This window comes from Pyxicephalus adspersus, chromosome 4, assembly GCF_032062135.1.
Source record: "Pyxicephalus adspersus chromosome 4, UCB_Pads_2.0, whole genome shotgun sequence".
Taxonomy (NCBI): domain Eukaryota; kingdom Metazoa; phylum Chordata; class Amphibia; order Anura; family Pyxicephalidae; genus Pyxicephalus; species Pyxicephalus adspersus.
Genome location: NC_092861.1, coordinates 105,487,648 through 105,515,554, shown reverse-complemented (window position 1 = coordinate 105,515,554; position 27,907 = coordinate 105,487,648). Strand labels below are relative to the sequence as shown.

Below are 27,907 nucleotides of genomic sequence, written 5' to 3'. Positions count from 1 at the left end.
ATTTTTTCTTTTAAAATTTATCATTCTAACTAGCTCCCAGCTCCTTTTTCTATTGTTTTTTATATACATTTCTTTATAAATGTATTTATTACTATTTGCATTTTTTTTACTTTTTAATTGTGAACCAAAGCCTTGTTTGTTCTGTAAAAATGGCTCTGATCAATAGGAATATAAGCATGTAAATGTGAGTTTAAGTGGTTCAAAGTGCAAGCTTCTGGGGAGACCTACTATGTAATTTCTTTGAGCTTTTTACAATTTTCAAAATGTGTCTGAAACCGAGTTACAAAGAAGAGCAATAAACTACAACCATTTACAAAATTCAACAATTGTTTACCTTGACACACTTGAGTAATTACTATTCAGGTTTGTTACAGAATTAAGTTTACTTTACATAAAATGGTAGATAACCCTTTTAGATAAAGGTAAAATTACTTTTTTTTTTTACTTTACAATACTTTAAAAAAAAAAAACAATGGAGTGGTACAGACTGAATGGGAGCACAGAGCCTCCTGGGATACCTATGTCATGTATCCTAGAAGAGTTCTGGCACAGAACCCAGTCGAAAGAAGGACCAGAGGGATTGAGGGCTATGCGGAAGTAAAGGTAAGTTTTTTTTATTTCTAAAGATATTTCGGCTTTACCTATCTGGGTTAAGATGGAATAAAAAAAAAATCAGAAAGGACTTTCCCTGATAGCTGACACCCAAAAAAGCTATTATACAATTGAAAGAAATGTCTCAGTATTGTGTAACATATATGCACTTTACACAAGTGATGCTAGCTGATAAAGAATAAAATAAATGATTTTCAAGGATAATACTCTTATTGTGTAGGATCTGTGATGGAATAAGATGTGGATACCCTTTTTCTGAGAAGTGCATTGCTACTCTCTGTAACATTTTACCTAAATATATGAGGTTCAGAATTGTATAATGTCTTAGGAAATGATCCTAACAGGTCTTGAAAGCTTGCATCTCTAAAGTGTATGTGAACAATATACTGAAATTCACTATATTACATGAAAACACATTAATAAATAACTAATTATAATGCTTTCGTCAGACAAGCATTCCTACATTATAACAGTGGTCAGTGGTATGACACAGAACAGTGGGGAAATGCAATACCTTTCTCCCCGGGTTGGTTTCCATACTGCAGGCCATTCATACTTGGATCAACTGGCATGAATCTGCTTCTGGGTTTGGTGTGATTAGAAGAAAAGAGTATGTGGGTAAACTGTCAGGATCATCAAATATTCTTTTTAGTAAAGGATGTAAAATTGAAAAAAAATAGACTTTAACTGAAGCCAGGACACCATTGAAAATATTTTATAACATCTGCAGAGTTAACATACACTTTAATACCTTAGGTGACTCAATAAAGGGTAGATTTTAGATAATACCTGCAAACACTGTTATTCTTAAATTCCAAGCTGCTACTAAAAAAAAGAGAAGCAGCACCGATGAGACCTGTATGTGTATGGAAAATACTCCACTGAAATGATATCACAATTTTTAAGTTCAAAACAGGAAATCAAAAATTCAGCTGTCTCTATGTACATGTCTGCTCACCTTTGCCCTGCAAGTAACTGAATAAAAATAAACTATGGCTCATATAGCTCAAAATAACATACACAAACAACATCAAACACAATAATCTGCATTAGACTTCCACTTCACTTCTGAACCACTGAGCATCCTATATGCAGTTCCGAACAGTCGTCACTATTTCTTGCAGCATGGCATCTCTGTTTTCTTTTGTAATCTAGAATAAAAGATGATTTCATGTTAACACACAATCTTTACAGATGTAGGTAGCTTTCAGCCTTATTATAAGAGCTCCTATTCTTACTTTGCACTTAAAGTAAGGTATAATAAAAAATACCTTACAGGTGCATTTACCTAGGCCCTGTGATGTCAATGTTTTTTCAGAAATGTCCAAATTAAACTAAAAAAAACAATAATAAAGTCTGTGTTGTGCACTCCAGACAGAAAGGACCACCATTATGTATCAGGTTGGAATATACATATTTTTTTAATTTAGAAACAAGTAGTAACAGTGTTACATTAATCTTTGTCTACCTATGTTGTGATCCAGCACTTTGGGTTACTGTGCGTCCACCTACCAACCCCTTATGAGGTCATCCCGAGGAGCCAAAGCATCCAACTTATAATAGTTAGATAGAAGCAGAACCCAAAGCTCTTTAAAAATTGAGAGACTTGAATCTGAGTGTAAAGTGTAAAATAACCAGAAATTTTAAATTTTACACCATTGTTTGCTAATGATAAATAAAAATCCAGAAACCTAACAAAAATTTATTACATTACAGGTGTAATCTTGACAAGTTTTCCTTTCCATTAGAACATTATTATTGATAATCAAAATCCTTTAAAAAAAAAAAAGAAAAAAAAACAATGACGTTTCACTGGTGCTATAACCAACCAATTGTGATGACTGCACATCAAATCATTCCCCCAACTCAATACTCTGTAATTTCAGAAAGATCTGGGTGACTACTGGCAGAGAACTGCCGTTGCTCCCCAACATACCCTAGCTTCCTGTCCCAATCCCACTCATCTTATTTACCTAAGAAAAAATATGATCTTAAATACATTATATTTTACATTTTTTTTTTTTTTTACAAATCTGGATACGAATATAACTAAGTTTCTATACCTAATTTATATTGCATATTGTAATCTGAATAATTTCTTTTGCTTTAAACATACTACCTCCTATGCTATCCTGTACTGTTTTTGGTGTACAGATACTTCCGACCTAATGCAGACCTAAACTAATATTTTTACTTTACATAAAAGAGTGGACAACCCATTTATGTAAGGTAAAAATTACCTTGCACAGATAGAGCTTTTTCTTTAATGGGGGAAAAAAAAGCTGATCTCACTATGCACAGTGATATTGGCTTTCTTTTTTCCCATTTATTGCAGACTACATCACCCGATGCAGTGCGAGATTGGGTGACATAGACAGAAGCAGGAGAAAGAAAGATGGCGGGACCCAAAGACAGATAACGAAGATGACTGCATGGGACTCAATCCAGGCAAACTCTGCAGGGATTGAGGAATATATGGAAGGGAGTTTTTTTAGTTTAGTTCTGCTTTAATGACGGAGTTCTCTTTTAACAATGTGGACTTTAATCAAATTGGTCTGCAGCTGTGAACTCTGTGACAGCCTGCAAGACCTGGATTGATGATGGAGCTTGTAAAATGGTGAAGATTACAGAGAACAGAGTGGATTAGAGTGATGAAGAGACACAACACTGCTGCACACTGTACAAATCTTGTCGATAAATGAGGAGTATCTGTATTGTCTTTTTATTTTGTTTTTGCTCCAACCCCTAATGTCTAATGTACCCTGCTTTCATACTCTTTATAATTGACAAAACTTTTTAATAAAGTAATGTTACAGTAAAAACAGCCTCCTAGACCTGGCTGATCTTTTGGTGGTCCCAACCAACTGTCGGCACTCTGCTCCTCTCTATAGACAGTGTCCACCCCCTTTTCACCTACTGAACTATTAGATGTTCTTTTACATGCATAAGGAGTGACAAATATTGAAGTTATCAATTGTTACCAAGTTTGAAATATTATTATTTATATGTAATATTATGTGAATAGATCTTACAGTCCCCTCCTTTATTATTAGGTACATCATTAGCTTCTAACTAAAAAAAATGCCTTTCCCCTGACTTCTACTGTAGGGGGTGATATCTCTAACCTTCTGAATGAGTACCTAAAATCAGCAAGATTTCAGATACTTAACATTGCAATCTAAAATCCACAAGATTTCAGATACTTAACATTGCAACTTAGAATCTTAATGTCACCATTGTCTAGACGCCAAGCACGTAAGCCTGGGATAAGGTAAGGATATTTAATGTCATATATATATCTGCACACATAGACATATGTTTAGATCCTGATTCAAGTCCTCCTGAGGTAAATGAAATTGATAGAACATGATTTGGATTTGATTTCAGAGCTCAGATGCAGGATTGTTGCAACTAAAGCATTGAAAGTTTCCAAGAGCACAGTGGCCTCCATATTTCCCAAAAGGAAGAAGTTTGGAACAACCAGAGAGAGATGTTTGTTTTGCCAAACTGAGCAATGGAGGGAGAAGGGCCTTAGTGAGAGAGATAACCAAGAACCCAATGGTCTCTCTGATTGAGCTCCAGCTATCTTGTGTGCAGACTAAGAACCAGAGGAACAGCCATAACTGAAGCTCTCCACTAATCGGGGCTTTATGGCAATGTAGCTAGACAGAAGCCTCTCTTGAAGTTTAAAAAAAAGCACCTTAAGGACTTTTAGGCTGTGACGAACAAGATTCCCTGGTCTTATGAAACTAAGATTGAACTGGCTATGCTAATCACCTGCCCAATACCATCTCAACAGTAAAGCATGGTGGCGGCAGCATCATGCAGTGGGGTTATCTTTCAACAGCAGGGATTGGGACACTGATCAGAGTTAAGGGAAGCTCAACGAAGTTGGTACAGAGATTTTCATTTCAAAAAACTTGCTTCACAGTTTAAAGTACGAAGTAAAGCAAGAGTGCTCCTCTGCATGCATGAACCAGCACACACATCTGCCGTAAGAGAAACCTCCTGGAGATCACTGAAAAAACACAGATTTCTCCAACATATCTTGTGGTGCTTGAGCCTACCTGCCTTGAGTACATGTTTGAAGTGTACTTTCATTCAAAAACATTGCTATATTGGCCCTAAATGTTAAGGACTTTCCTATACTTATAACATCAGTTGAACCAAGCTGCACAACAGACCATATAATATTACTGCATGCGTACAAATTCACTGTTACCCCGAAGGAAGCCAATAACTGGCAAAATGCGGCGGGTATAACGGTTACTATGAACTGATATGTTGCCCTGTACTACGGATTTACTTGTGCGCATAATGTTAGACGATGTATGTATAGTGCCCCCTAGGGCCTTATCTTCACCACACGGGACCACAACTCCCATGGTGGATCACCAGAACTGATTATTGATGTATTGCTATCTATGAGATGTATCATTGAATACAATACTTTTTTGTTTGACAAAAAACCCTTCCTCTCCTTCATTCTTTACATATCTTATTTATATTTAAAGGGTTGGCATATTGTCTCTTAGGACAGCCAGTTTACTTAAACTTCAACCACCACTAACATTCCTACTTCATATTCTTGCTTCACAGTGCTCAAGACCTCAAAATGAGCCGAAAGTTAACCTTCCAACAAGAAAATGCATATAGTGAGGACAACAAAGGAGTGGCTTAGGGATAAATCTGTGAATGTCCTAGAGTGGCCCAGCCAGAGCCCTGACTTGAACCCTACTGAACATCTCTGGAGGGATCTGAAAATGGCTGTCCGCCGACGGTCCCCATCCAAACTGGTTGACATCTGTTGAGATGTTTCCTGCATTTTGATTCAAGTCCCCCAGTTCTCTGACCACATTAAACCAAGCTTCAACTGTTTGGCATCAATTCTAAACGCTATTTCTGGAGTAAATCAGGAGGCACTGCTGATCTACTGCCCAATACCATCCCAACAGTAAAGCATGGTGGCGTCAGCCAATGAAAATTGTTTCACAGTGCTCAGGACCTCAAGCTGGTCCTAAGGTTCATCTTCCAACATGACAATGACCCAAAGCACATAGTGAAGACAACACAGGAGTGTCCTATAGTCAGCTCGGTAAATACCCTAGATTGGCCCAACCAGTGGTCCTGACTTTAACCCTATCCAACATCTCTGGAGAGACCTAAAAATGGCTTTCCACGAGACAGTTCCCATCCAACCTGACTGAGCTTGACAGGATTTGCAAAGAATAATGACAGAAAGTCCCCCAATCCAGGTGTGCAAAGATTGTTAAATCATACTCAAAAAGACTTGAGGCTGCCAAACATGCTTCAACTAAGTACTAAGTAAAGGATCTGAATAATTATGTAAATGTAATGGGTAAAGTCCTAGTCCATGTTCATAAAATTCTCTCAACCTCGAAGATCAAAAAACTAGAAAATTTAAAAAAAAAACAGGATCACTTACTTTGTCCCATATACATTTGTTAGAATTCATGTAATTTCCCTTATAAGATCCCATATCATTTTACACATTGTCAACATCCCTACTTATAACATAGAAAAACATATCAAAAAGTAAGACATATCAAAAAGGGACTTTCACGAGTGTCATATAAAAAGTTGTCAACATTTTATTACAATATGCTTCATTAAAAAAGGGCTCTCTTGCTAGCCTGTGAGGCACCCACAGTGAGGATCACCCGGCACTTTTTCACTCTCCATTCTGAAAATAACTTATTTTAGCGCCTTATAAACCCCTAAAGTCGCTGACTCTTTGGATAAACTTAGAGATTGAGATCTTATCATAAAATACTATGGATCTGTACAACCACATTATTCATTGAATGAAGACTGGAAAGTTTTTGGAGTGATCCCAAATCTGTGGGCTGCAGCCTTCACTCGGTTATTCCCCCTTTCTGCCCACCTCTGCACTGGGGGGAAAAGTGTATCCTTTATGATGTGGGTTTCATTGCCCTTTAGTATTGTATTGTAGTGCTGAGAAACTTAGTTGTGTTGAACCATATCCCTGATGAAGTGGACTCTGTCTATGAAATGCGTTGGATAAAAGATAACCTTAAAAGAAGTATTACACCATGGAATGTTGTTTTTAACAAATAAGAAAATAACTTTTATGACCTGATTTTTTAATGAAGCAAATTGTAATAAAATGTTGATAAATTTTAATATGACTGTCCTGTTAAAATTTATGACTTACATTAAACACTTTTACATCCTGACGAGATCTTATTTCTTCAACAAGAGGAAGTGGTTTTCCTTTTGGTACCGGAATGGTTCCTAACACTACAGTATTTGCAGAATCCAAAATTGTGTGCACAACAGAAATAAATTTCTTACTAAAGAGCTCCATTTTTCCAATCTCATCGATGACACATACAAATTTTTGTGCTGGATTTCCAGTTTTTAGCTGTTAGCAAAACAAAATGTGATCAAAATAAATGAATAAATATATTACACATACATCAGACATGTTTTGTGATAATTATCTAAACGATAGCACACTTTCTCTTAGCTAAGGGATGTTTCTAATGCACATTTTCAAAAGCTGCTGTGCACATTTTAATTTAGACTTTTATGTACAATATACTACAAACTCGAAAACATTTTTTGGACTTGCCACTTTAAATCTTGTTGTTTTTACTACAGTTTAATCACTGCCTGAGACTTCACTTAAGCACAAGCAATAATAATATGATAATAATAAGAGTTGTTAACACTTGCCCTTGAAACACTTGCTGACTCCCCTATGACAGTGGTAGGTGCTGAGCAAATAGATAATTTGTAAATTTATTTAAAATGCTTTGTGCTAGAATCATAATTTGTCATTTGTAAACAGGACAAAAAAGTAATAGGAAATAGGAAAAGTGTAAATTTTTACATAAAGTTAGTATATATTTTGCTGTGCTCAATATTGGATTTAGCTGAACTTTGCAATGCAATGCAACTTTCGAGAAAGATGAGAACTTGCTTTATAGATTACAGATCCTTTCAGACCTCAATCTGCTAGACGATGATAAAAATCACATGCTCAGGTTTTAGTCTGTACAAAAAAAAATTATAAAGTGTAGAAAATTAATTTACTGATGCACACAAAGGACTCCTTTAAAAAATAATATCACAAAGACCTCTAATTACCAAACAATGCCCCTTTCTGGAAAACAAACTATATTTTTTCACAAATCCTAAATTGAAAACATAAAAACTGTAACAACTTACCACGTAGTCCAAAATAGGAATTACTAAATGCTCAAATGAACTAATATCCACAGCATATTGCCCAACTCTGTATTCACGTTTCCCATCGGACTGACTAGTTCTAAAACGGAAAAACAGTCAAAATTGTTCTAAAAGAAATCCAGCACAGTTGAAGTATAACTATACACAAAATTGAAAAAAATAATTCCTATTTACTTTATATAAAAACAAATACATTCAATAATACTCTTGCCAAAATCAAAAAACAAAAACTGGTGATCCTGCTAGGCTTGAGGTTTGGTTTCAGTAGGATGCAACAGTACAGGGCATGCAGTGAATTTAGTGCAGCACTGTTCAAAAGAGCTTCCTATTTAAGCTTAGAGACATGGTTATTAGCATTGTCATCACTTGTAACCATTCCTACTACTACCAATTGAGACTAAACACTTAGTCCAGGGTAGTGCTCTGTAGGGTCTTAAGCAGGATTTGCAGGAAACCTAGAGATAGAACTAGATCTGGAGTTGTCAAAAAAAAGCTTCAACAATAAGCTTACCTTACGTTCGTGTAAAAACATTTGTTCAAAAACATGTATACATACAGTGTGAAAGTATTCATGCCCCTGGTCTTGGATTACATTCTGGAAATACCAATTTGAAAGTGCATTTTTTTTTTTTATGTGACGCAACAATTATTTAGACATCTAGGCTTTGACTAGGTAATTCCACAACATTTAAATGCTTCCATTTAAATTACTTTGTCATTGTCCTGCTGGAAGGTGAACCTCCATCCAAATCTTAAATATCTGGCAGACTAAAACATGTACTCTTAAAGAATTGCTCTGTATTTAGTTCCATCCATCTTTGCATCAATCCTGAACAGATTTCCTGCACCTGCTAATGAAAAAACATGTATAGTATACAAGTATAGTGCTGTCACCACTGTACTTCACTGTGGTAATGGTGTTCTCAGGGTGATGGAAGGGTTGGGTTCATGCCATATGTGCATTTTCCATTAGGACAAAAAGGTCATTGTTAGTCTCATCCAACCAAAGACTCTTCCTTGTGTTTGGAGAGTTGGCCAAATGCTGTTGGGGGATAAACCAAACATGTTTTCTTGTTAATGGCTTTTTCTGGCCACTCTTCTATAAAGCCCCACTCCGTGGAATGTAGGGTTTTAAGTGGTCCCAATGCACAAATACTTTCATCTCTGCTGCTTCTAAAATTATTTGGATGGAACAAACCTTATATAGGGGTTTTACAGCAAAGTGGATGAATAAATATGCACTCACAACTTATATATATTTATACATACCAACGGTATTTAATTTCATTTCCCTTGTGAAGTAAGGGGGATTTGCACCTTGCAGAACACTGTAGTGCTTTAGTGAAGTCTATTTATTAAGGCTCAGGCTAAATAAATAACTTCCATTCAGCATTAGCAAACACAAAACAGCTTAGTTCAGCATTAGGACCCACAGGCAAGTAATTAAACAGTCCTGCCACCACAAGCGGCTATGCCAGGTGGTCTGGCTAGTCTTTAGTCTGTCCTCCAAAAACAGGGAGCTGCCTCATGCTGCTGGTTCCAGGCTCACTCATAGACTGGGACTGAAACACCCATCAGGGTTTTTGGTCCCACAGACCTATATTTTGAGAGACCTCCTAGGGTCTCCCACATACAGGTTGCACACAGCCTATTTATCTGATCTACCTGACCTTTAGGTTGCAACTCCACAGTCTCAAAGACAGCTGCACTTTTTAATCAGCCAGCTTTCCAAAGCCACCCACAATTTGCAGCCTTGAAAAGGAATGGAGTGTCTGGCTCACCAATTCCTTCCAGGACAATCTGGGCCTGGATCCTAAATAGAGAGATGCCATTCTGAAGCAAACTGTTACTGTGGACCCATCCAGGCTTTTTAACCCCTTGTTCAGGCAAGGGAGAGCTAGATAATGCCCAATACTCTCTGAATTCGGTAATATATATTTGATTCTACAACACCCTTAAGCATCCCAAGTTAGGTATATAGGTCCAATATACAAAATGAAAATTCATTTTAATTCCAGGTTGTAATGTGACAAAACAGGACACATGAAAACTTCTAAAAGGCACGGTAATAATTTGACCAACAATTAAGGCCAAGTCTATTAGTTCTAAATTGTATACAAAAAGCCTAAAAGCTGTCAGAGTTATGTTATTGCTGGCCATCAATAGAAGAGTAGAGAGTGTAAATATTTCCACAGTGAACACAGACAACATTACAAACACCTTATTTTGTAAGTATAGAATATTGTACTGCTGGTAAAGCTAAGTGTCTGGCTGGTATGCTGATTCTCTGAGTGAAGGAGAGGTATCTTTAATATATCATATTGAAATATGTTAGTGCTATATAAATACCGAATATTAATAATAATATCTATTTCAGTTTTATTACATATATAATGCAAAATTATATTGATGCAAAAGGGTATGCATGAAAGAAAGATAGCTAACCCTTTCAAAGAGAGGGAGAGCAAATAGTCTTTACATTTCTATTGGTAAAGAATTCCTCATAAAAAAAGTTAACCGTTGCCAAAAACTAAGTAACCTGAGGACAAACCTGAAATTACCTACTCAAGCAGGCCCTTGCATTGTTATAGTTGAGAATATATCTAAAGAAGATTGTACATTCACAATAACAAATGTATGGTCAAAATTAGGCTGTTAAAAGGACATCCCTGCTATATCAGAATAAATAGTATTATTGCAAATTACTTGCTTACTACTTGCTTTCCCTTAAGCATATTAAGGACCTTAGATCACTGCATTTTTTAGTCATGGGTATCACAACATTATTTCTAGACAAGGGCCTGCCTGATTGGGAGCTGAGTAGGTTGATTCAGGTTTGTTCAGGCCTGCTTTTGAAAAACGTGGCTGTTAACCAACGGCCCATGGAAGGCTACTCTGCACAGCAAGGCTTCCGTGATTTTCAGGTTATAACTGTTATTATTAGAGATAAGTTTATCTGGATACAAATCTAAAACAATCATTTTAAAGCTTCAATGTATATTTCAGTAACAATATACCCAATTCTTGACAGAATGCCATGCTTTCCAGATAAAGTAACAACATCAAATCCAGTTCTCCTGCCTCCTTGTCTAACTTCTTCTGTATAAAAGCCATCAATAGGTTTACCGGATGCTTTTAAAGCTTCGGAGGCTTTATGGATTAAGGTAGTTTTTCCAATTCCTTCAAATATAAAATAAGAAAAATACATACTATATACTGTCAAGGTAAAATTTGTAATCACACACAATTAGTCACAACTAATGCAGCACTAACAGATATGTGTTATATAGTATAGCACTGTATACCATTTACAAAAAGAAAAAACAAATATACAAAGAGATAATGGCTAAAGTAGGTTCCAAAATGTTTCAAATTAAACTGCCAACACATTTTGGGTCCAGAAATCTTTTCTTACATCAGGGCTACTTAAACCAGTATTTAAGTACTTTTATGGGCTCTGAGGTTGATAGAACAACACATGTGTGCTTTGTTTTAAGACCTGTTCTGTTTTATAGCTTAATGGATATGTTGTCTTTTATACATGTGCCAGTAGTTTGATACAGTATGCATGTATTCATTTCATCCTTGTAGCTTTATTGAAGGGAGACTTTTCTAGCCCCCTGAATGTGTTGTCTTTTTCATTTGTAAAAAATAAATATTTAAAGTTGTTTTTTGCACTCACTATTGTATATTTGCTTTTTTGGACTTTACCCTGAGTGTCCCCTTATTGGAGTAAAGGGATGCTGGTAAATAGTGGCACCGTGGCACCATTGCACCTTCAGGGCTTGTTTAGACCTGCAGTAAAATTGGACGTTTTGTAAAGTTTACAACGCTACAAAATGTCTGTAAAAAATAGATAACAAAAGAATGAATAAGTCCACTCATGGACACAGAAGAGCTAAATATACTAATCCATTTCCATCCAGAGGTGTGAGATAAATCTGACACCTCAGATGTAAAGGAGAAAGCATGGATATGTTTTGGGACACAATGAAAAATCATCTGGCCCTTAGCTGGTTCTAAGATTATTTAAATCTAACCTAAGGTGTATAACAACACACAACAAATTCCACAATATGTATTTAATAAAAATAAAGCCAAGAAAGAGAAGCAGACAGAGAATGACCTTTAGCAGAATACTTGAAGTACTTTTTTTCTGTATGGCTTTACCATTTTCTTACATCAATTTGGAGGAATTTTGTCCCACTCTTCTTTACATTGCTTCAGTTCATTGAGGTTTGAGGGCATTCATTTATGCACAGCTCTGTTCTGCCACAGCATTTCGATCAAATAGAGGTCTGGACTTTGACTGGGCTATTGCATCACCATGATTCATTTCTTTTTCATTGTCCTGTTGCATGACCCAAATTTGTTTTAGCTGTTGTACAGCTGACCTCACATATGACTCTAGAATACTTTGGTATACAGGGATGTTCATGGTTGATTCAGTGACTGCAAAATAAGTCCAAATCATCAAACCTCCTCCACCTTGCTTGACAGTAGGTATAACGTGTTTCTGTTTATATACAGTATTTGTTTTTCACCAAACGAGGTGCTGTGCATTATGGCCAATTACCTCCACTTTAGTCTCATCTATCTAAAGGACATTGTTTGTAAAGTCTTGTGGTTTGTTTAGCAGTATCCTTCCAAAATTTACACATTGTTCATATGTCAGATGATCATCGTCTGAAACCAGTTTTGCTGTTCTCATTCAAAAATCAGACATACACACTATAGTCCCTTCACCTTTTTGCTCAGTCTGCCCTGGTAGACTGATGAACAACTAATCAGAATGACTGTGCACTTTCCTGTGTAGAGCACAGTGAGCATATCTTGGGTGGATTGGCAACGGTCTTGAATTGAAAGAGGGTGACTGTATTTTGGCAACTGGGTATCAGTTTGTACTATTACTTGCAATGGTGTGAAAGCATGTATTGGTTGGGGAATGATATCTGCAACTATTATATTGTGGATTTGATGTCTTTGGGGTTGACAGTCTAGCAGAAATCTGCACTGAGGCCCATAGGTTGTTAACTTATGTCATTTAGTTACTTGATGTCATTTCTAGGTGGAGTATCTGCCTTTCAGAAAAAGAAAGTCTAAAAACATGCCATGCCATTTTTAAGGTCTAGTCAAAGTTCAAATTTAAAATGGAGAATTTGTCTTAGAGGTCTTTAAAAGGGCTGGTGTTTCATAACTCTCTTTAAATCTGACAGAGATTGTTTGCAGTTTTTGAAAGATATCAGAAAATTAGCAGTTTCCACAATATGTCATAGCTACTCACACAGATAAGGCCAAAGTAAGGCTGGGTATACACGTGCAATGACGATCATAATGGAAGTGAAGGGGAGAAAGCGCAACGGGGCGCCGTTACGTTGTTCTCCCCCTACCCTCTTCATAGAGCAGAACGGGGCTGTATGTACAGCCCTTGTTCATGCATTGTGCAGTCGTTACAAAGGATTGTTAAAGATCCATTCCAACAACAATTATTGCACGTGTGTATATAGCCCAACATCTACTAAAACCAACAATACATGAATACTGACGCAATCAACTTTATATATGTTTTTTGTGTGTTCTATTTAAAACATGACAATGTAAGAAACATTTTTCCTTTATGTGCACCTGGGCCCTAACTATGCACACAAAACTATTCACAAATTCTGAAGGAGCAATAAAAGCATGTTATGCAATCCTTCATACACCTTTCTAGAAGACATTAGTATTTAAAATTCACAACAATTTCTGAAATCTATTTTCTGGAGAACAGGTTTCTCCAGCCTATTGGCCCTAAATATAAACAAACAGCAGGTGATTCTAAGCCAATAGGCTGCGTTCTCACTTTTTCATGCTCTAGTTTGCAGTGATGATGTGCAGAACCTGTTCATATGAATGGCCTAACACAGATTTTTTTTTTCAATAAAAAGGTTTTATTAAGGGGTGGGTGGAAGGAGGTTTATTATTTGATGGAGTACTAAACTTATATAGGCTTATTGAGCATTTTGTGTGAATGGCTTGGACAATGTTCAATATGCACAGTTTGGGTGGCGTGATTGGGTGGCGTGCAGATTGTCTGGAGGGGAAACCAGAGATTATGTGTTCTAGTGGAAGGGTATGGTGGGGAAAATATAAAATAAAGACCATGCAGGGGTGATATGGAGGTTGGGGTTCACTGCTAGTTATTCATCCTAAATTCACTGACATAGTTGGTTAGGTTGAAAAAAGACATAAGTCCATCAAGTTAAACCACTAGGGAAATAAACATATCCCAGATATAAAACCATATAAGACATAGTTGTTCAAGAGGAAGGCAAAAAAAATGCTTGAGGCAATCGAATGTTCCCTGGATCAACAGTGACTGTTATTTTTACTTTAAAGCCTTAATACCCAGTTATATTATGTGCTTCTAGAAAAACATCCAGCTTTTTCTTAAAGCAATCTATAGTAGTTGCTGAAACTACTTCCTGAGGGAGCCGATTCCACATTTTCACAGACCTTACAGTGAAGAATCCCTTCCTTATCCAGAGCTTAAACTTCTTTTCCTCCAGACGCAAAGAGTGCCCTCTTTGTAATGATCTCAAAGTGAATAATCGGGAAGAGAGTTCTCTATATGGATTGTTTATATTGTTATACAGGGTGATCATATCCCCCCTTAAACGTCTCTTCTCAAGGGAGAATAGATTCAGTTCAGCTAATCTCTCCTCATGGTTGAGCTCCTCCATTCCTTTTTAATAATTTAGTTGCACTCCCAATTCCACAATGTCCTTTTTGTGAACTGGTGCCCAAAAATGGACTGCATATTCCAGATGTGGTCTGACCAATGCTACAGGGACTAGGATTATGTCTCCATCTCTGCAGTCTATTCCTCTTTTAATACAAGAAAGGACTTTACTAGCTTTAGATATTGCAGCTTGGCATTGCATGCTGTTATTAAGTCTATGATCTACCAGAACCCCCAGATTCTTTTCCATTTCTGACTCCCCCAAATGTATTTCCCCTAGACAGTATGAAGCATGCGTGTTGTTAACACCTAGGTGCATAACTTTACATTTATCTATATTAAATGTCATTTGCCACTTGGCTGCCCAATCAAACAGTACATCCAGGTCTGCTTGTAGATTATAGACATCCTGTATGGACTTAATTCCATTACATAGTTTGGTGTCATCTGCAAACACAGAAATTGTACTTTTAATCCCAAACTCTATATAATTTATGAAGATGTTAAACAGTAAAGGTCCCCACACTGAACCCCGGGGTACACCACTAATAACCTTAGACCATTCAGAGTATGAATCAATAATTACAACTCTCTGGATGCGATCTTTAAGCCAATTCTCTATCCATTTACAGATTGACTTTTCTAAACCTATCGACCCTAACTTGCATACTAACTGTCTGTGGGGTACAGTGTCAAATGCTAGCCAAGTCCAAATACACTATATCAACTGCTATTCCACTGTATATCTGTTTACTTACTTCCTCATAAAAAGAGAGTAAATTTGTTTGACAACTTCTGTCTTTCTTGAAGCCATGCTGACTATCACTTATAATATTAATATCTAGCAGAAACTCCTCTATGTGGCTCTTTATCAAACTCTCTAAGACCTTTCCAACTATGGACGTTAAACTAACGGGTCTGTAGTTACCTGGTAATGACTTTGCTCCCTTTTTGAAGATAGGAACTTACACCAATCCATCGGTACCTTGCCAGTGACTAAAAAGTCTCTAAAAATTAGAAATAATGGCTTTGCAATAACTTAGTTCAGCTCTTTGAGGACACGTGGATGCAATCCATCATGTCCTGGTGCTATGTTAACCTTAGTTTTTCCCAGCTGCTTCTCAATCTTTGTGAGCCATTGTGACTCATTTAAGGCAGTGACATTGCTATTATAAATTTGGACTTGAGCTCTGCCATTTTCCTTCGTGTACACAGAGCTAAAAAAAAGTGTTTCGTAAATCTGCCTTGTCTTTATCCCCAGTTACCAACCTAGCGACATAATTTAAGGGGCGTACATGCTCAGATAGCTTTTTGCTATTAACCTCTCTAGCGGTTCATTTCTTTCTGGAATTATATATCAAAAAGCAGTACATTTTTTCATGAACATTTTTTTTCATTGTAGGCCTGTAAGTCTTAGGCAAAACCCACCAGAATATGTCCAAACAAGAATATAAGTAAAATAAAGTTTGAAACACAAAATCATGTCATATTAATAATAATTAAATTTAATAATAAACTTTAAATAAAAAACACAAAAATCTGAGGTTTTTATGATTTTTCTCATAAACTAAAAAACAACTAATAAACAACTAATAAACATCCCGGGTGTGATATATTTTGAAACAAGGGACAGCACAACATCACAATTCGGGCAGTAGAACAGGGTTTCCTTTCTTATTTTTCTCCCGGTGTCATCACGGTTAGCGCAACACACCACGCACATCCTCCTTGGCGCTTCTTTTCTTGCGCTTGGTGGTATGTGGTCCATAAAGTGGCGACCAGTCAGGGGTTCTGGGTTCACCACCCTGGTAGCACGGCGTCCAACTCTATCCGTTTCTGCTCCTTGATATTTTAGACATATGGCCTCACAAATTTGCCAGATAAAATCATGGTGAAGTACAGGCATGTCATTCTTTGCTTTGAAAAGAATGAAAGCATTCCAAAGACATTGTTTCACCAGATGCCTAAACATTTTTCTATAATATTTCTCTGTTGTTTTCCAACAGCAGGATAAAAATTCATCGCTTGGTCAGCTCTATCAACACCCATCATGGTACTGTTGTAGTCCAGAACAACCTGTGGTTTCAAAATTTCTTTCCCTCCTTTTGTTCTAGCCATAGCAGTGGCGGTGTTGTGTACAGTGCTCAAAAGGCACACATCTTTTTTTTGTCATGCCATCGCAGGGCCATCATTTTTCCTTTTTGCCAGGCAACTATTTCTCCAGTTTTCAGCTTTTGTTTGCTAAACATGGGTCGCATTTCTCGCCGATTAGCTCTAACAGTGCCATAGGCATCAGTTTTATGCTTGATCAGGAACTCAAATATTTCTGGAAGCTGTAAAAAATATCGGTGGTAACACAATATCCTTGATTCAGCAATAGCTCCATTAGTGAAAGCACAGATGATGTTGCCACTTCATAGCTGCTGAATCTGGGGCTAAATTTTGTGCCTCTCCCAGTGTAAATGAGAGTGTTTCATATGTACCCTGTTGCTGATTCACACAGCATGAAGAACTTGACTCCAAATCTGGCCCTCTTAGATGCAATATATTGGATCCAGCTGAGCCTCCCCTTGTAGGCCATTAGACTTTCGTCTATGCTTACTTCTCTTTGGGGGACATAGCTGTCTCTGAAGTTCTCCAAAAATATCTGATACAACTCTCAGATTTTTTTTCAGCTTGGGCCCAGGATGTGTGGTCTCATCAAATGTTTCATTATTTCAAAAATGTAGAAACTTCATTATTAGGCAAAAACGGTACTCAGACATGACTGTTCCAAAAAAAGGGGGTAGCGATCAGCCTATTAGTGGACCAATACCACTTCTGCAGGGGCTTTCCCACCCACTCCCTGCAGAATAATTAGGCCCAGAAACAGCCAAATGTCCTTTTCAGTGACAGGTTCCCATTTTCTGGTCCTGGAAAACCTGCTGGATGTGGCAGCTAACTGTTGCTCGGCATACCTGTTGGTTTCCGCAACAATTTTTTGTATGGCTTTGTCATTCAGAAATAGCTCCAGGTCGCCAGGGGGTTGTGATCCACCTCTACTTTCAGACCAGGCTCCCCAGTGAATGGGAATCCTGGGGACACTGGCTGAGGCTGACTGATATCAACAGAGCACCAGATGCGGATGTCACTAACCTCAGTGTCCGAATCTCTGTCACTTTCTGTGTCCGATGACAGGTTTCCAGGGTAATCACTGTCACTTGACTGTTACTTGTGATTCCAAGTCGCTCTCGCTGTCTGCAAGTTCCTCATATGCAGCATGACTTGAGAGACGCCTTTTGGATGCCATGGCAGAGGTCAGGGCTGGCAGCAGGCAAAAACGTCAGAATCCAGACAGAAGTCAGGGCAGGCGGCAGGCAGAGATGTCAGAAATCAGGCAGAGGTCAGGGCAGGCGGCAGGCAGAGAAGTGGTCAAAGTCCAGGCAGAGGTCAGGGCCGGCGCCAGGCATAGAAATGATCAAAAGATCAGGCAGAGGTCAGTAATCAAATGTATTGGCAGGTAGGCAGTGCACTGTAACAGTTATTTGTATTGAATCCAAAACAAAAAATTTGAATTTCCCGCTGGCCACGCCCACCGGCAACACCCGCACGGACGTCACTGGGAACTCCTCCGGTGACTCATCAGTACAGAGACGCTGTTGCAGGGGGAAGACAGGAAGAGAGGAGACGCGATCGCTAAGGCAGAACGGAGGAGGCTGCCGGCAGATAAGGTAAGACTTTATTTATCATTATTAACGCTGCTTTACCTACCCCAAGTGTGACTCTGTTTACCACTTTTAGCAAGTTTTTTCTACCCCGAGTCACACTCTGGGTTACCGCTAGGGAGGTTAATATTTTTGTATAAATTTGGTGGGTTTGCCTTACTTTCCTTTGCAATCTCTTTCATTTTGAAGTTTTGCATATTTTATCTCCTTTTTACATCTTTTGTTATATTCTTTATAGGTTTCAAATGATGAAGGTGATCCTTCATTTTTATATTTTTGGAATGCCCCTTTATTGTTCCTTATGGCTTTTTTAACATCAGCTGTAAGCCACATAGGTTTTAATTTTAACCTCTTAAACTTATTACCTATTGGAATATATTTTTCAGTTTGCATTTGTAGAACAGACTTGAAACATTCCCATTTCTGTTCTGTGTTCTTTGAGGACAATATTGTCTCCCAGTCCAAGTCACAGAGAGCTGTCCTTAAAATTTGCACTCTTAAAATTAAATGTTTTTATCTTTCCTGTTTTTGCTTCCTGTTTATAGCTTACATTAAATGAAATCATATTATGGTCACTGCTACCCAGATTATCTTTTATTTGCACATTTGTTCTGCATTGTTAGAAAGAACTAGGTCCCGCAAAATACCATTTCTAGTTGGGGCTTCTGTGAACTGTACCATAAAATTATCTTGTATTAAATTCACAAATTCCAAACTGTGTTATGTTTTGCGGCTCCAGACTATTTTTCTTTAGTGGGAGAGGAGGCAAAATGGCTCTTTTGATAGTAAAGGTTGCTGACCCCTGTCTTAGATGAATGTTGATTACCCCTCAAGCTGGGGGTCCAGGGCAGAAGTAAAGTAAAATAATTTGTTTTTCTTACTCCAGTGCTGGTCCTATAACTGCACTGGCATTTAGTCATGGAAAAGGGAGCACAGGAATTTCCCTACAGATCCATAGGAGCTGGGTATTATTGCCATGTTCTTTCCTGCTAACAAACCAGATTTCTAATTTTGCTGATAAATCCAGTTAGGGCTGGGGCTACACAGACGTTTTTTAAAAGACATGTAAACATTCCTATTGCATTTATTAGTTTTTAAGCACTTTCCAGCTTTTTAAAGCTTGCCTTTAAAAAGCTGGAAAACGCTGATGTAGCGTTTTCCAGTGTTTTTTTAACGCGTTTGTTTCAAGTGTTTAAAACGGGGAAAAACGTCACAATGAAGTAAATGTAAGCATTTACCCGTGTTTTTGAGTGTTTTCCAGCATTAACCCAGAGTTTTAATTTTTTTAATTGCAAGCAACGTTTAGGATAAAGCTACGTACACACGTCAGATTTTTATCGCCCGATAATCGGCATCGGCCAATTATCGGGCGAAAATCTTCCGTGTGTACAGTCGGTGTCGTCCATACGACCGACCTGCCGGATCCACGGACGATGGACGACAGCCGATCCTAATGAAAGGGAAGGGGAGAGCGCGCAGCAGGGTGCCGCTCCGTCACTCTCCCCCTCCCCTCTCCATAGAGCATGAACGGTGCTGTATGTACAGCACCGTTCATGCATCGTGCACTCCCTTGTCGTTGGAAAGGATCGTGAAAGATCCTTTCCAACGACAAAAATTGGAAGTGTGTACGCAGCTTAAGGGTCATAGTCGTGCCTCAAAGAAACGTCCTGGTGTAGATTAGCCCATTGTATAGCAATGTTATTACAGATAATAACTTAGATTTGTTTGTTTTCTACCAATGAGATGCAGAAGGCCTAAGTATATGTTGTTCACCTGGAGGGCCTGTCAGGAAAACGTGTCTGTACATTGCTAGCCGACCTCACTCCGAAAATAACAGGAAGAACTGTCACACGCTCAGCAAGAAACGAAGGGAAGTGACGCGTTTTATTGAGCTTGTGGTTTACACGTTTAATAATTCGAATTTAGTAGGATGAGACCGCCAATATTATAGATGAAAATTAGCATCAAGTCAGCGATAATACGGAGACCACGGAAAATACATTGGATATTTTTCCCTTAACAATCATGGCGGCTCTGATCTCTAGCTTACATAGGCAGCCATACTGACCGGAAGTTCAGCGAGTGACAGCTCTTAGCGGTATAAAATTTGGAGACCTGGTTGCTATCAAGATGACTGAAACTAGTGCACCAGCCAACCGGCTGAAGAAACAGCTCGAAGGCAGTAATTTCAATGCAGAGCAGTACGTGAAAGTCCTCTCGCAGCAGTCAGATGGAGATCGGGACTTGCAGGAGCACCGGCAGCGCATACAGAGTCTGGCTGATGAGACGGCGCAGAGCCTGAAGCGAAATGTTTACCAAAATTACCGCCAGTTCATTGAAACTGCCCGAGAGATTAGTTACCTGGAGGGAGAGATGTACCAACTCAGCCACATTCTTACTGAGCAGAAGGGCATTATGGAGAGCGTCGCCCAGACTCTGCTTCATACCGACCGCACAGAGGCTGCCCGGGAGCTGCAAGCTGCTTTCCATAAGGAGGCTGAGGAGGGAAAAGTCAGGACCTTGACAACCCTGCTTGAAAAGGTGGAAGGCTGCAAAAATCTGCTGGAGACTCCTGGGAGGTATGAAGGATCTGGGTATATGATCGTATTGTATGACAGTAATATATGACACTATTGTGTTCAGGGGATCTGGAAGTTGTTGGGGGTAAGCAAATGGAAAACTGATAGTACTTTATAGATGAGTGTACAATCTCTATAACATACTATATGAATGGTAAAAAATTGTACTGTTCCTGTACAGAATTTTATATCTCTGTGCATATGCACTGCAGGCTCCACCCTCCATGGCTGTCCCCCACCCTTCCTGTTCTTCACGGACTTTTCCTCCCTTTCCTAATGGTTTCCCGCAAGAGGCGAGTGGCTTCTTAAATTATCTCGTCTGTGCAGGTCATGCAGTACATCTAGTCTGTCCATACTGGGAGTAGCTGCTTTGCTCTCTGCCCCTTATCACAACCCCCACCACTAGGTGGTGCTCTGGGCACAAGCTTATATTGCAGAGAGCCATCTGAGTGAACCCTGCTCTGTTATTTGCCATATCCCTGTGGAAGTCAAACTCATCCTGTACCATGATCTTAACTATACAAATAATTGTAAGGACTAAACAAACACGACCATCACTTTGAACAATTTATAATTACCAAGATGCATATAAATAACAAATGCACTCTTTAAACAATTTGTGTTGAAAAATAATTTTAGTTGCCCACGATTGCAATTATCTGTGGAAGCATCACAGCCTCATTAGTGCCCTGCTGTAAAGTGTGGTCTATTTGAGAGTTCCATTATATAAATGAATAAACAGGAGCATGTTTTCCTGGAGACCGGCTATTTCTCCTCCAGGCTGAGGGATGTTGGATGTTTGTAAATTACCTTACGTCAGCCAGTGTTTTCTTTGACTGGTAAACAATGTTAGCTCAAGGCAGTGCTGCAACAACCAGCTGCGGGTGCCTGGCTCCACCTTGGGCTTGGCACTGCCCTGGCCAATCTAAAAAGCAAAACGCAAAAAGCAAAGAAGCACTCTGCCACTTTATGTTCCAGGATAATTGCTGGATAATGCCAGTGACTGCAACCACAGCCCTGATTTGTCTGTGGCAAAGGGTGTGGAGGACTTGTACAAGTTTAGCATGAAAAGATTTGGAAAAAGTTTAAATCGTCCCTTGCAGTTTGAAGTTTCTGTTTTAATAAACGAACTAGCTCAAATTTTTATTTTTAGCTTTGGATAGCACAGGAAACAGTTAGGCTGGGTCTACATGGACTGGTTTAAAATGCATATAAATCCTCCTATCGCGTTTATAAGCTTCCCTTGAGCTTAGTCTACACAGACCTTTTACCCAGCGTTTAACTTGAGGCTTTAAAAGGCTGCTTGAAATTCCCTCGCATTCCAATGGGCTAATCTACACCAGGACATTTCCTTGAGGTACATTTGTGAGCGTTATCTATAACGTTGCTTGCAACGTTTTAAAAAAAAAAAGACGCGGGGTTAGCTCTGGAAAACGGCGTTTTTAAGCACTTTAAATGTAAACCCAGAAAAACATGGTATAGACATTTTCCAGCATTTTAAAGGCAAGCTTTAAAACGCTAATAAAAATGCATATAGACCAGGGGTCCTCAAACTACGGCCCGCGGGACGAATACGGCCCGCTGAGGTTCTCCATCCGGCCCGCCGGCTGCTGAGGCTGTGCTTCTCCTGCTTGAGCTCTGGCTGCCTGCCTTCTGCACTCCAGGGAACCCGGTCACGTGACACCACTGTTGCCGGGGTAACGCTGGAGCTGTCGGGCTGAAGCCATCAGGCAGAGAAGGTATGAGCAGAACAGAGACTCACTGCTGCCTTCATTCCCTGCTCACTGCAGCACAAATGTACATGATCAATGTACATTTGTAAATAGTATAAACATACTATGCACATTGATCATGTACACATGTGCTGCAGTGTGATCCAGCCGATGTATGAAGGCAGCAGTGAGTGACAGGTAGCAGACACTGACAAAGTTTTTTTTAGCAGCCCTTTTTTAATTAATAAAAAGTGTGGGGTAGTGTTGGGTGTAGGGTAGGGTGTATAAAAACAAGCAAATTAATGAATTGCTTGAGATTATTCATTTGCATGGAAAATGCAAGATAAATTTGCATTTTCAATACACACAGTGAAAATTCAAATTTATCCGTGCATTTCCCATGCAAAGGAATAATCTCAATTAAATTTAAAGCCAAAGTAAACGCCACTTTTTTTTTTTTAATGATCGGCAAGTCTGCTGTGCATATAGTATTGTTCTTTCATGTTTTTTATACAATAAATACGTTTTGTGCAGTGTGCATAAGAATGTTCTCCTGTTTTTTTTCAAACTATAGTACGGCCCCCGACAGTCTGAGGGACCGTGAACCGGCCCCCTGTTTAAAAAGTTTGAGGACCCCTGATATAGACGTAGTAGGAACTTTTTTCATGCATTTTCAAAAACGTCCATGTAGACCCGGCCTTAAAACTCTTAGAAATGCCTATGATGCGTTTTGCCATGATTCTCTGCAAGCGTTTTTAAGAGTTCTCATTTTAACCTTAGGTAACCTTAGAGTACAGAAAACCCCATGTATATGTACAGTGAGGGAAATAAGTATGTGATCCCCTGCTAATTTTGTAAGTTTGCCCTCTGACAAAGAAATGACCAGTCTATAATTGTAATGGTAGGTTTGTTGTAGCTGTGAGAGACAGAATAACAACAAAAGAACCCTCAAAAACCCAGTGCTCAAAAGTAAGAGCTTGATGTGCATTGTAATGAGGGAAAAAAAGTGGGGATCAAATACTTCTTTCCCTCACTGTATGTGAATAATGTTTAACCTAACTTGTTTTAAAGGTTATCCCACTATAAAAGGATGATTCCCACGGCTTTACTCAACGTGAGCACATTCGTGGAACTCCTGACAGCATGGGAACCCAAGACACTAGAGGGCAAGTCTCCCCCGTCAGCTCTAGTGCTGATTGGCTGAGAAAAGGTAAATCCTGATGACGCTTGAGCCGTAATCATGGTTTACATTTTCTCAGCCATTCAAGAGAGAGGTTCTATGAGGACACTGCTCCTGAGTCCCCAGCTTAAAATTGGCATGTTTTCTGCACTCACGTGAGTTGCCAAAGCTCAGCTAGAGCTGCCGGGGGCACTGTCTCCATACGACCTCTCCATTGATTGGAGAGGTGCAGAACGTGTGACAGTTCCACTCTCCTGACGTGGTGGCCATGGGAGCAGTCAGGAGAGAAATGGTGTGGGGACACTGCACCCGGTGGCCCTAGCCGAGCCGTGGTGTGTGTTATGCATCCAAAGCCCCACTTGAGAGTCTGGGAGCAGTGTGCACATAGAGGCTGCCCCCATAGGACCTCTCTAGTCAATGGAGAAGTCGTATTGGGACACTGCTCCCCAAAGCCCTAGCGGAGCTTTTCAACTTTTGAATGCTCAATTTAAACCCTGGGGAAGTGTAGACTAAGCAATACATTTACACTCATGGTTTTTTTTTTTTTCTCTCATCAATAGGATGTGTTTTCTCTCACTTCCAGTACCTGTGACTAACAGAAGAATTGGCGAGTGGTTGGCAGGACAGGCTAGAACAGAAAACAATAATAACATTGTCAAATATTTCAGTTCTTCCTCAGACTATTAACTATGTGTCCTGAAAAGAAGTGTGGACAAAAATCCTGCTATGGAAAAGAAAATAAATAAAACTTTTAAGAAAACATTTAAGAAACTCTGATTGACAGAGAAATCATTGCAACATAAAGTTGTCTTATGAGCCTATTTAGGTAATAAAAGCTGTAAGAATGTTATTTTATAGTTAACCTTTATTTTTTATTTATTTTAGGTACCTGGTATATAATGGAGATTTGACCGAGTTTGATGTGGACAGCATGACACCCATACAGAAGGTTCATGCATTTTTGATGAATGACTGCCTGCTTATTGCTACTGCATTACCAAATCGCAGAGGCATGTACAAATATAATGCACTGCATAATTTGGATGACCTTGCTGTTGTAAATGTAAAAGAGAACCCACCCATGAAAGATATGTTCAAGACTCTTATGTTTCCTGAAAGCCGGATTTTTCAGGCAGAAAATGCAAAAATAAAAAAAGAGTGGCTTGAAGTTTTGGAAGAGACAAAAAAGAACAAAGTTTTAAATGATAAGCGTAAAAAAGAAGAAGCTGTCATGGTTACTCCTGTTGTTGCAGAAGTGTCAACTAACCCATTTTTGAATGAGGAAAAGCAAGATGAAAAGGAGGAAGAAGAGGTTGATCTTTCTTTAGAATGGATTCAAGAGCTCCCTGAAGATTTGGATGTCTGCATAGCTCAGAGGAATTTTGAAGGGGCTGTTGATTTGCTGGATACATTGACTAATTACTTGCAAGATAAACCTTCAACCCATGCTGTGCAAGAATTGAGAGCAAAAATAGATATGCGTGTTCGACAGTTAACTGATGTTTTGGTGTTTGAACTTTCCCCTGACAGGTCTTTAAGGGGAGGTCCCAAGGCAACTCGTAGAGCTGTTTCTCAGCTGATACGTTTGGGTCAGTCTACCAAAGCATGTGAGCTTTTCTTAAAGAACAGAGCTGTGGCGGTGCATACAGCTATACGTCAGTTAAGAATTGAAGGAGCAACACTACTTTACATACATAAATTGTGTAATGTTTTCTTTACTAGTTTACTGGAGACAGCCAAGGAGTTTGAGATGGACTTTGCGGGCAACAGTGGTTGTTACTCTGCCTTTATTGTATGGGCCCGTTCTTCCTTGAACATGTTTGTTGACACTTTTAGTAAACAGGTCTTTGATAGTAAGGAAAGTCTTGCCACTGCAGCAGAGTGTGTGAAAGTTGCCAAGGAACACTGTAAACAACTTGGTGAAATAGGTCTTGATCTTACATTCATACTTCATTCTTTTCTAGTAAAGGACATAAAGGCTGCTCTGCAGAGTAACAAGGATATTATTATTGAGGCCACCAAACACCGTAATTCTGAAGAAATGTGGAGGAAAATGAACCTGATGACTCCAGAGGCTCTGGGGAAGTTAAAGGAAGAAATGAGAAACTGTGGTGTAAGCAGTTTTGATCAATACACAGGTGAAGATTGTTGGGTCAATTTAAGTTACACAGTTGTGGCTTTCACCAAACAAATCATGGCCTTTTTAGAAGAAGCCCTTAAACTTTACTTTCCTGAACTGCATATGGTTCTCTTGGAAAGTATGATGGAAATAATACTAGTGGCTGTTCAGCATGTAGACTATAGCCTAAGATGTGAACAAGAATCTGAAAAGAAAAATTTCATCAGACAAAATGCATCCTTTTTATATGACACTGTTCTGCTTGTTGTTGAAAAGCGATTTGAAGAAGGTGTTGGAAAACCAGCCAAGCAATTGCAGGATCTAAGAAATGCTTCCAGGTTGGTCCGCATTAACCCTGGCACTACATCAGTTGTCTAGCGATACAACATGTTATTAACTTTGCTGTCTTTTAATTAGCAGAGCTACTGTTTTTTGACAGGTGCCTAGAAAGCCATTTTAAAATTCCTGGTCTTGAGCTGCCATATTACCTTCTTTGCTTAGGGGAAACAAAATGGATCTACTGTCTAGTACAGCTATTGGTGTAGTTATATAAAGTTAACAACACTTTTAATATACTGTATTTCAGTAAAATTTTAAGCACTCCATTCATGTGGAGTTGGTTTTCTGTCAATCTATTAAATAGTTACTAAGCTCTTGATGTCAGTATATTGTACTTGGTATGTTAAACCATAAAAACTAGGGAATATACAAAAATATCAGCACTTTAAAAAATATTAGTTTAGGTTTAGTATTGGCAATTGCTACATGCTGGCTAAATGTTAGGTAGCAGATTGTACTATAGATGCTACCCTACAGTTCTGTGCACTGGATACTTCTCAAGGTTAACTACACTATATTTTGGATATAGGCCAAATCAAAGGCAAACCTAATATTCATCCAATATTTTCTTTTTTTCTTACATCTGAAGAAGCAAAATTCCTGGTAAATAGTTACGTTTTCAGTTAAGATGTTTACTTTTCTACATGCCAAACAATGTGTAAATCTCTGAACTTTATTGTCTATTAGGTTTTCAACTTTGATTTCCGCTATGGCTTCCACCACTATCAATGTGTTGGAATCAAATACCTTGATGGCCATTTTTTATATAGTAAGCGTGTAAATCTAAGTCCACAATAGAGTTGCATTGTGACCATACACGTTTGTTTATTGGTACTACATCTGAAGTAGTACTCCAATTAGGTTAGTTCCTATTTCTACCTAAATATGGGATTAAAAAAAGATGGAGGAAATAGTGGCAATCTGATCACCAATATTTGTTAAAAATGGGCCTCTTAAGAATATTTTTGATTGGTGCCACATTATTAACCTTTCAGTCTTTTTATTGGACATACAGTAAAGATATTTTGTGTTTGTTTCTAAATACTGGCATTGTTTTTCAGGCACCATGAATATTTTTTAAAGCCTTTATTCATATCATGTATCTTATTCACTTCCATGTTTATATGGCTGTTTACTTCTAATATGTAACAAAATATCTAAATAACTGATTAATGTCCAATATTCTATATACAACATTTTTATCAGCTATTTTTGTTCAACCTGTTACATCATTAATAAGATAAATAAAAAGAAATTATTGTTGCCTGCTGTGTACTTTTAAAAATGCTGCTATTTTATTCTGCTCTCTCTCTCTCTGGCGATGGCTGGCTTCGCCAAGGGAAGCCGGGCCCTGCTGGAGGACACCGCAGGCCTTGTGTATGATACCTGAGGGTTACATCGTCCAATCAGTGAGGATCAATATCTTATCTTAGCCATTGAACTAGTGATGAAGTTGGCACTTTCCATGCAACATACATTCAAGGCAAGTTTGTGCCATAATCGGTAAGTATGCTATGCATACTTGCGCTGATTATGGCAGAAGCTCACCACCCACCAATGAGTTTGGTTCCAATGTAAGGCTTCAGGTGGTCCAGTCAACTTACTAGCCACTGCAAATTAAGTTACAACCTACGTGAAGCAAAATCTTACACAAGGGTAAATACTTAAACTCTCCATTCTATGTATTATTTTCTCCTACTAACAG

The 27,907-nt window shown here is 38.6% G+C and overlaps 2 protein-coding genes across 2 annotated transcripts; one reads left to right on the top strand and one right to left on the bottom strand.

Annotated features, from left to right (window-relative positions):
* Positions 1-1,311: 1,311 nt before the first annotated feature.
* On the bottom strand, positions 1,312-20,135 carry NTPCR (nucleoside-triphosphatase, cancer-related). Its single transcript, XM_072409230.1, has 5 exons — positions 20,047-20,135; positions 10,866-11,028; positions 7,828-7,927; positions 6,809-7,018; positions 1,312-1,763 (listed from the first exon to the last, which is right to left on the bottom strand). The coding sequence occupies exons 1-5, from the start codon at positions 20,078-20,080 to the stop codon at positions 1,698-1,700; spliced, it is 573 nt and encodes a 190-aa protein (XP_072265331.1). The 5' UTR covers positions 20,081-20,135; the 3' UTR covers positions 1,312-1,697.
* A 161-nt stretch (positions 20,136-20,296) lies between these two features.
* EXOC8 (exocyst complex component 8) lies at positions 20,297-27,465 on the top strand. Its single transcript, XM_072409229.1, has 2 exons — positions 20,297-20,852; positions 24,630-27,465. Exons 1-2 carry the CDS (start codon positions 20,404-20,406, stop codon positions 26,239-26,241), a joined length of 2,061 nt encoding a protein of 686 aa, XP_072265330.1. The 5' UTR covers positions 20,297-20,403; the 3' UTR covers positions 26,242-27,465.
* The last annotated feature ends 442 nt before the right edge of the window (positions 27,466-27,907 follow it).

What these genes read in the sequence shown, in the direction of transcription:
- NTPCR (XM_072409230.1), bottom strand. Translation starts at nt 20,080, where the DNA reads ATGTACAGACACGTTTTCCTGACAGGCCCTCCAG. An exon ending in GGCATTCTGTCAAGAATTGG is followed by an intron (nt 7,928 to 10,865) that starts GTATATTGTTAC and finishes TTTCCGTTTTAG; the next exon opens with AACTAGTCAGTCCGATGGGA. An exon ending in AGGATGTAAAAGTGTTTAAT is followed by an intron (nt 1,764 to 6,808) that starts GTAAGTCATAAA and finishes CTTTTATTCTAG; the next exon opens with ATTACAAAAGAAAACAGAGA.
- EXOC8 (XM_072409229.1), top strand. Translation starts at nt 20,404, where the DNA reads ATGACTGAAACTAGTGCACCAGCCAACCGGCTGAAGAAACAGCTCGAA. An exon ending in CTGCTGGAGACTCCTGGGAG is followed by an intron (nt 20,853 to 24,629) that starts GTATGAAGGATC and finishes TATTTATTTTAG; the next exon opens with GTACCTGGTATATAATGGAG.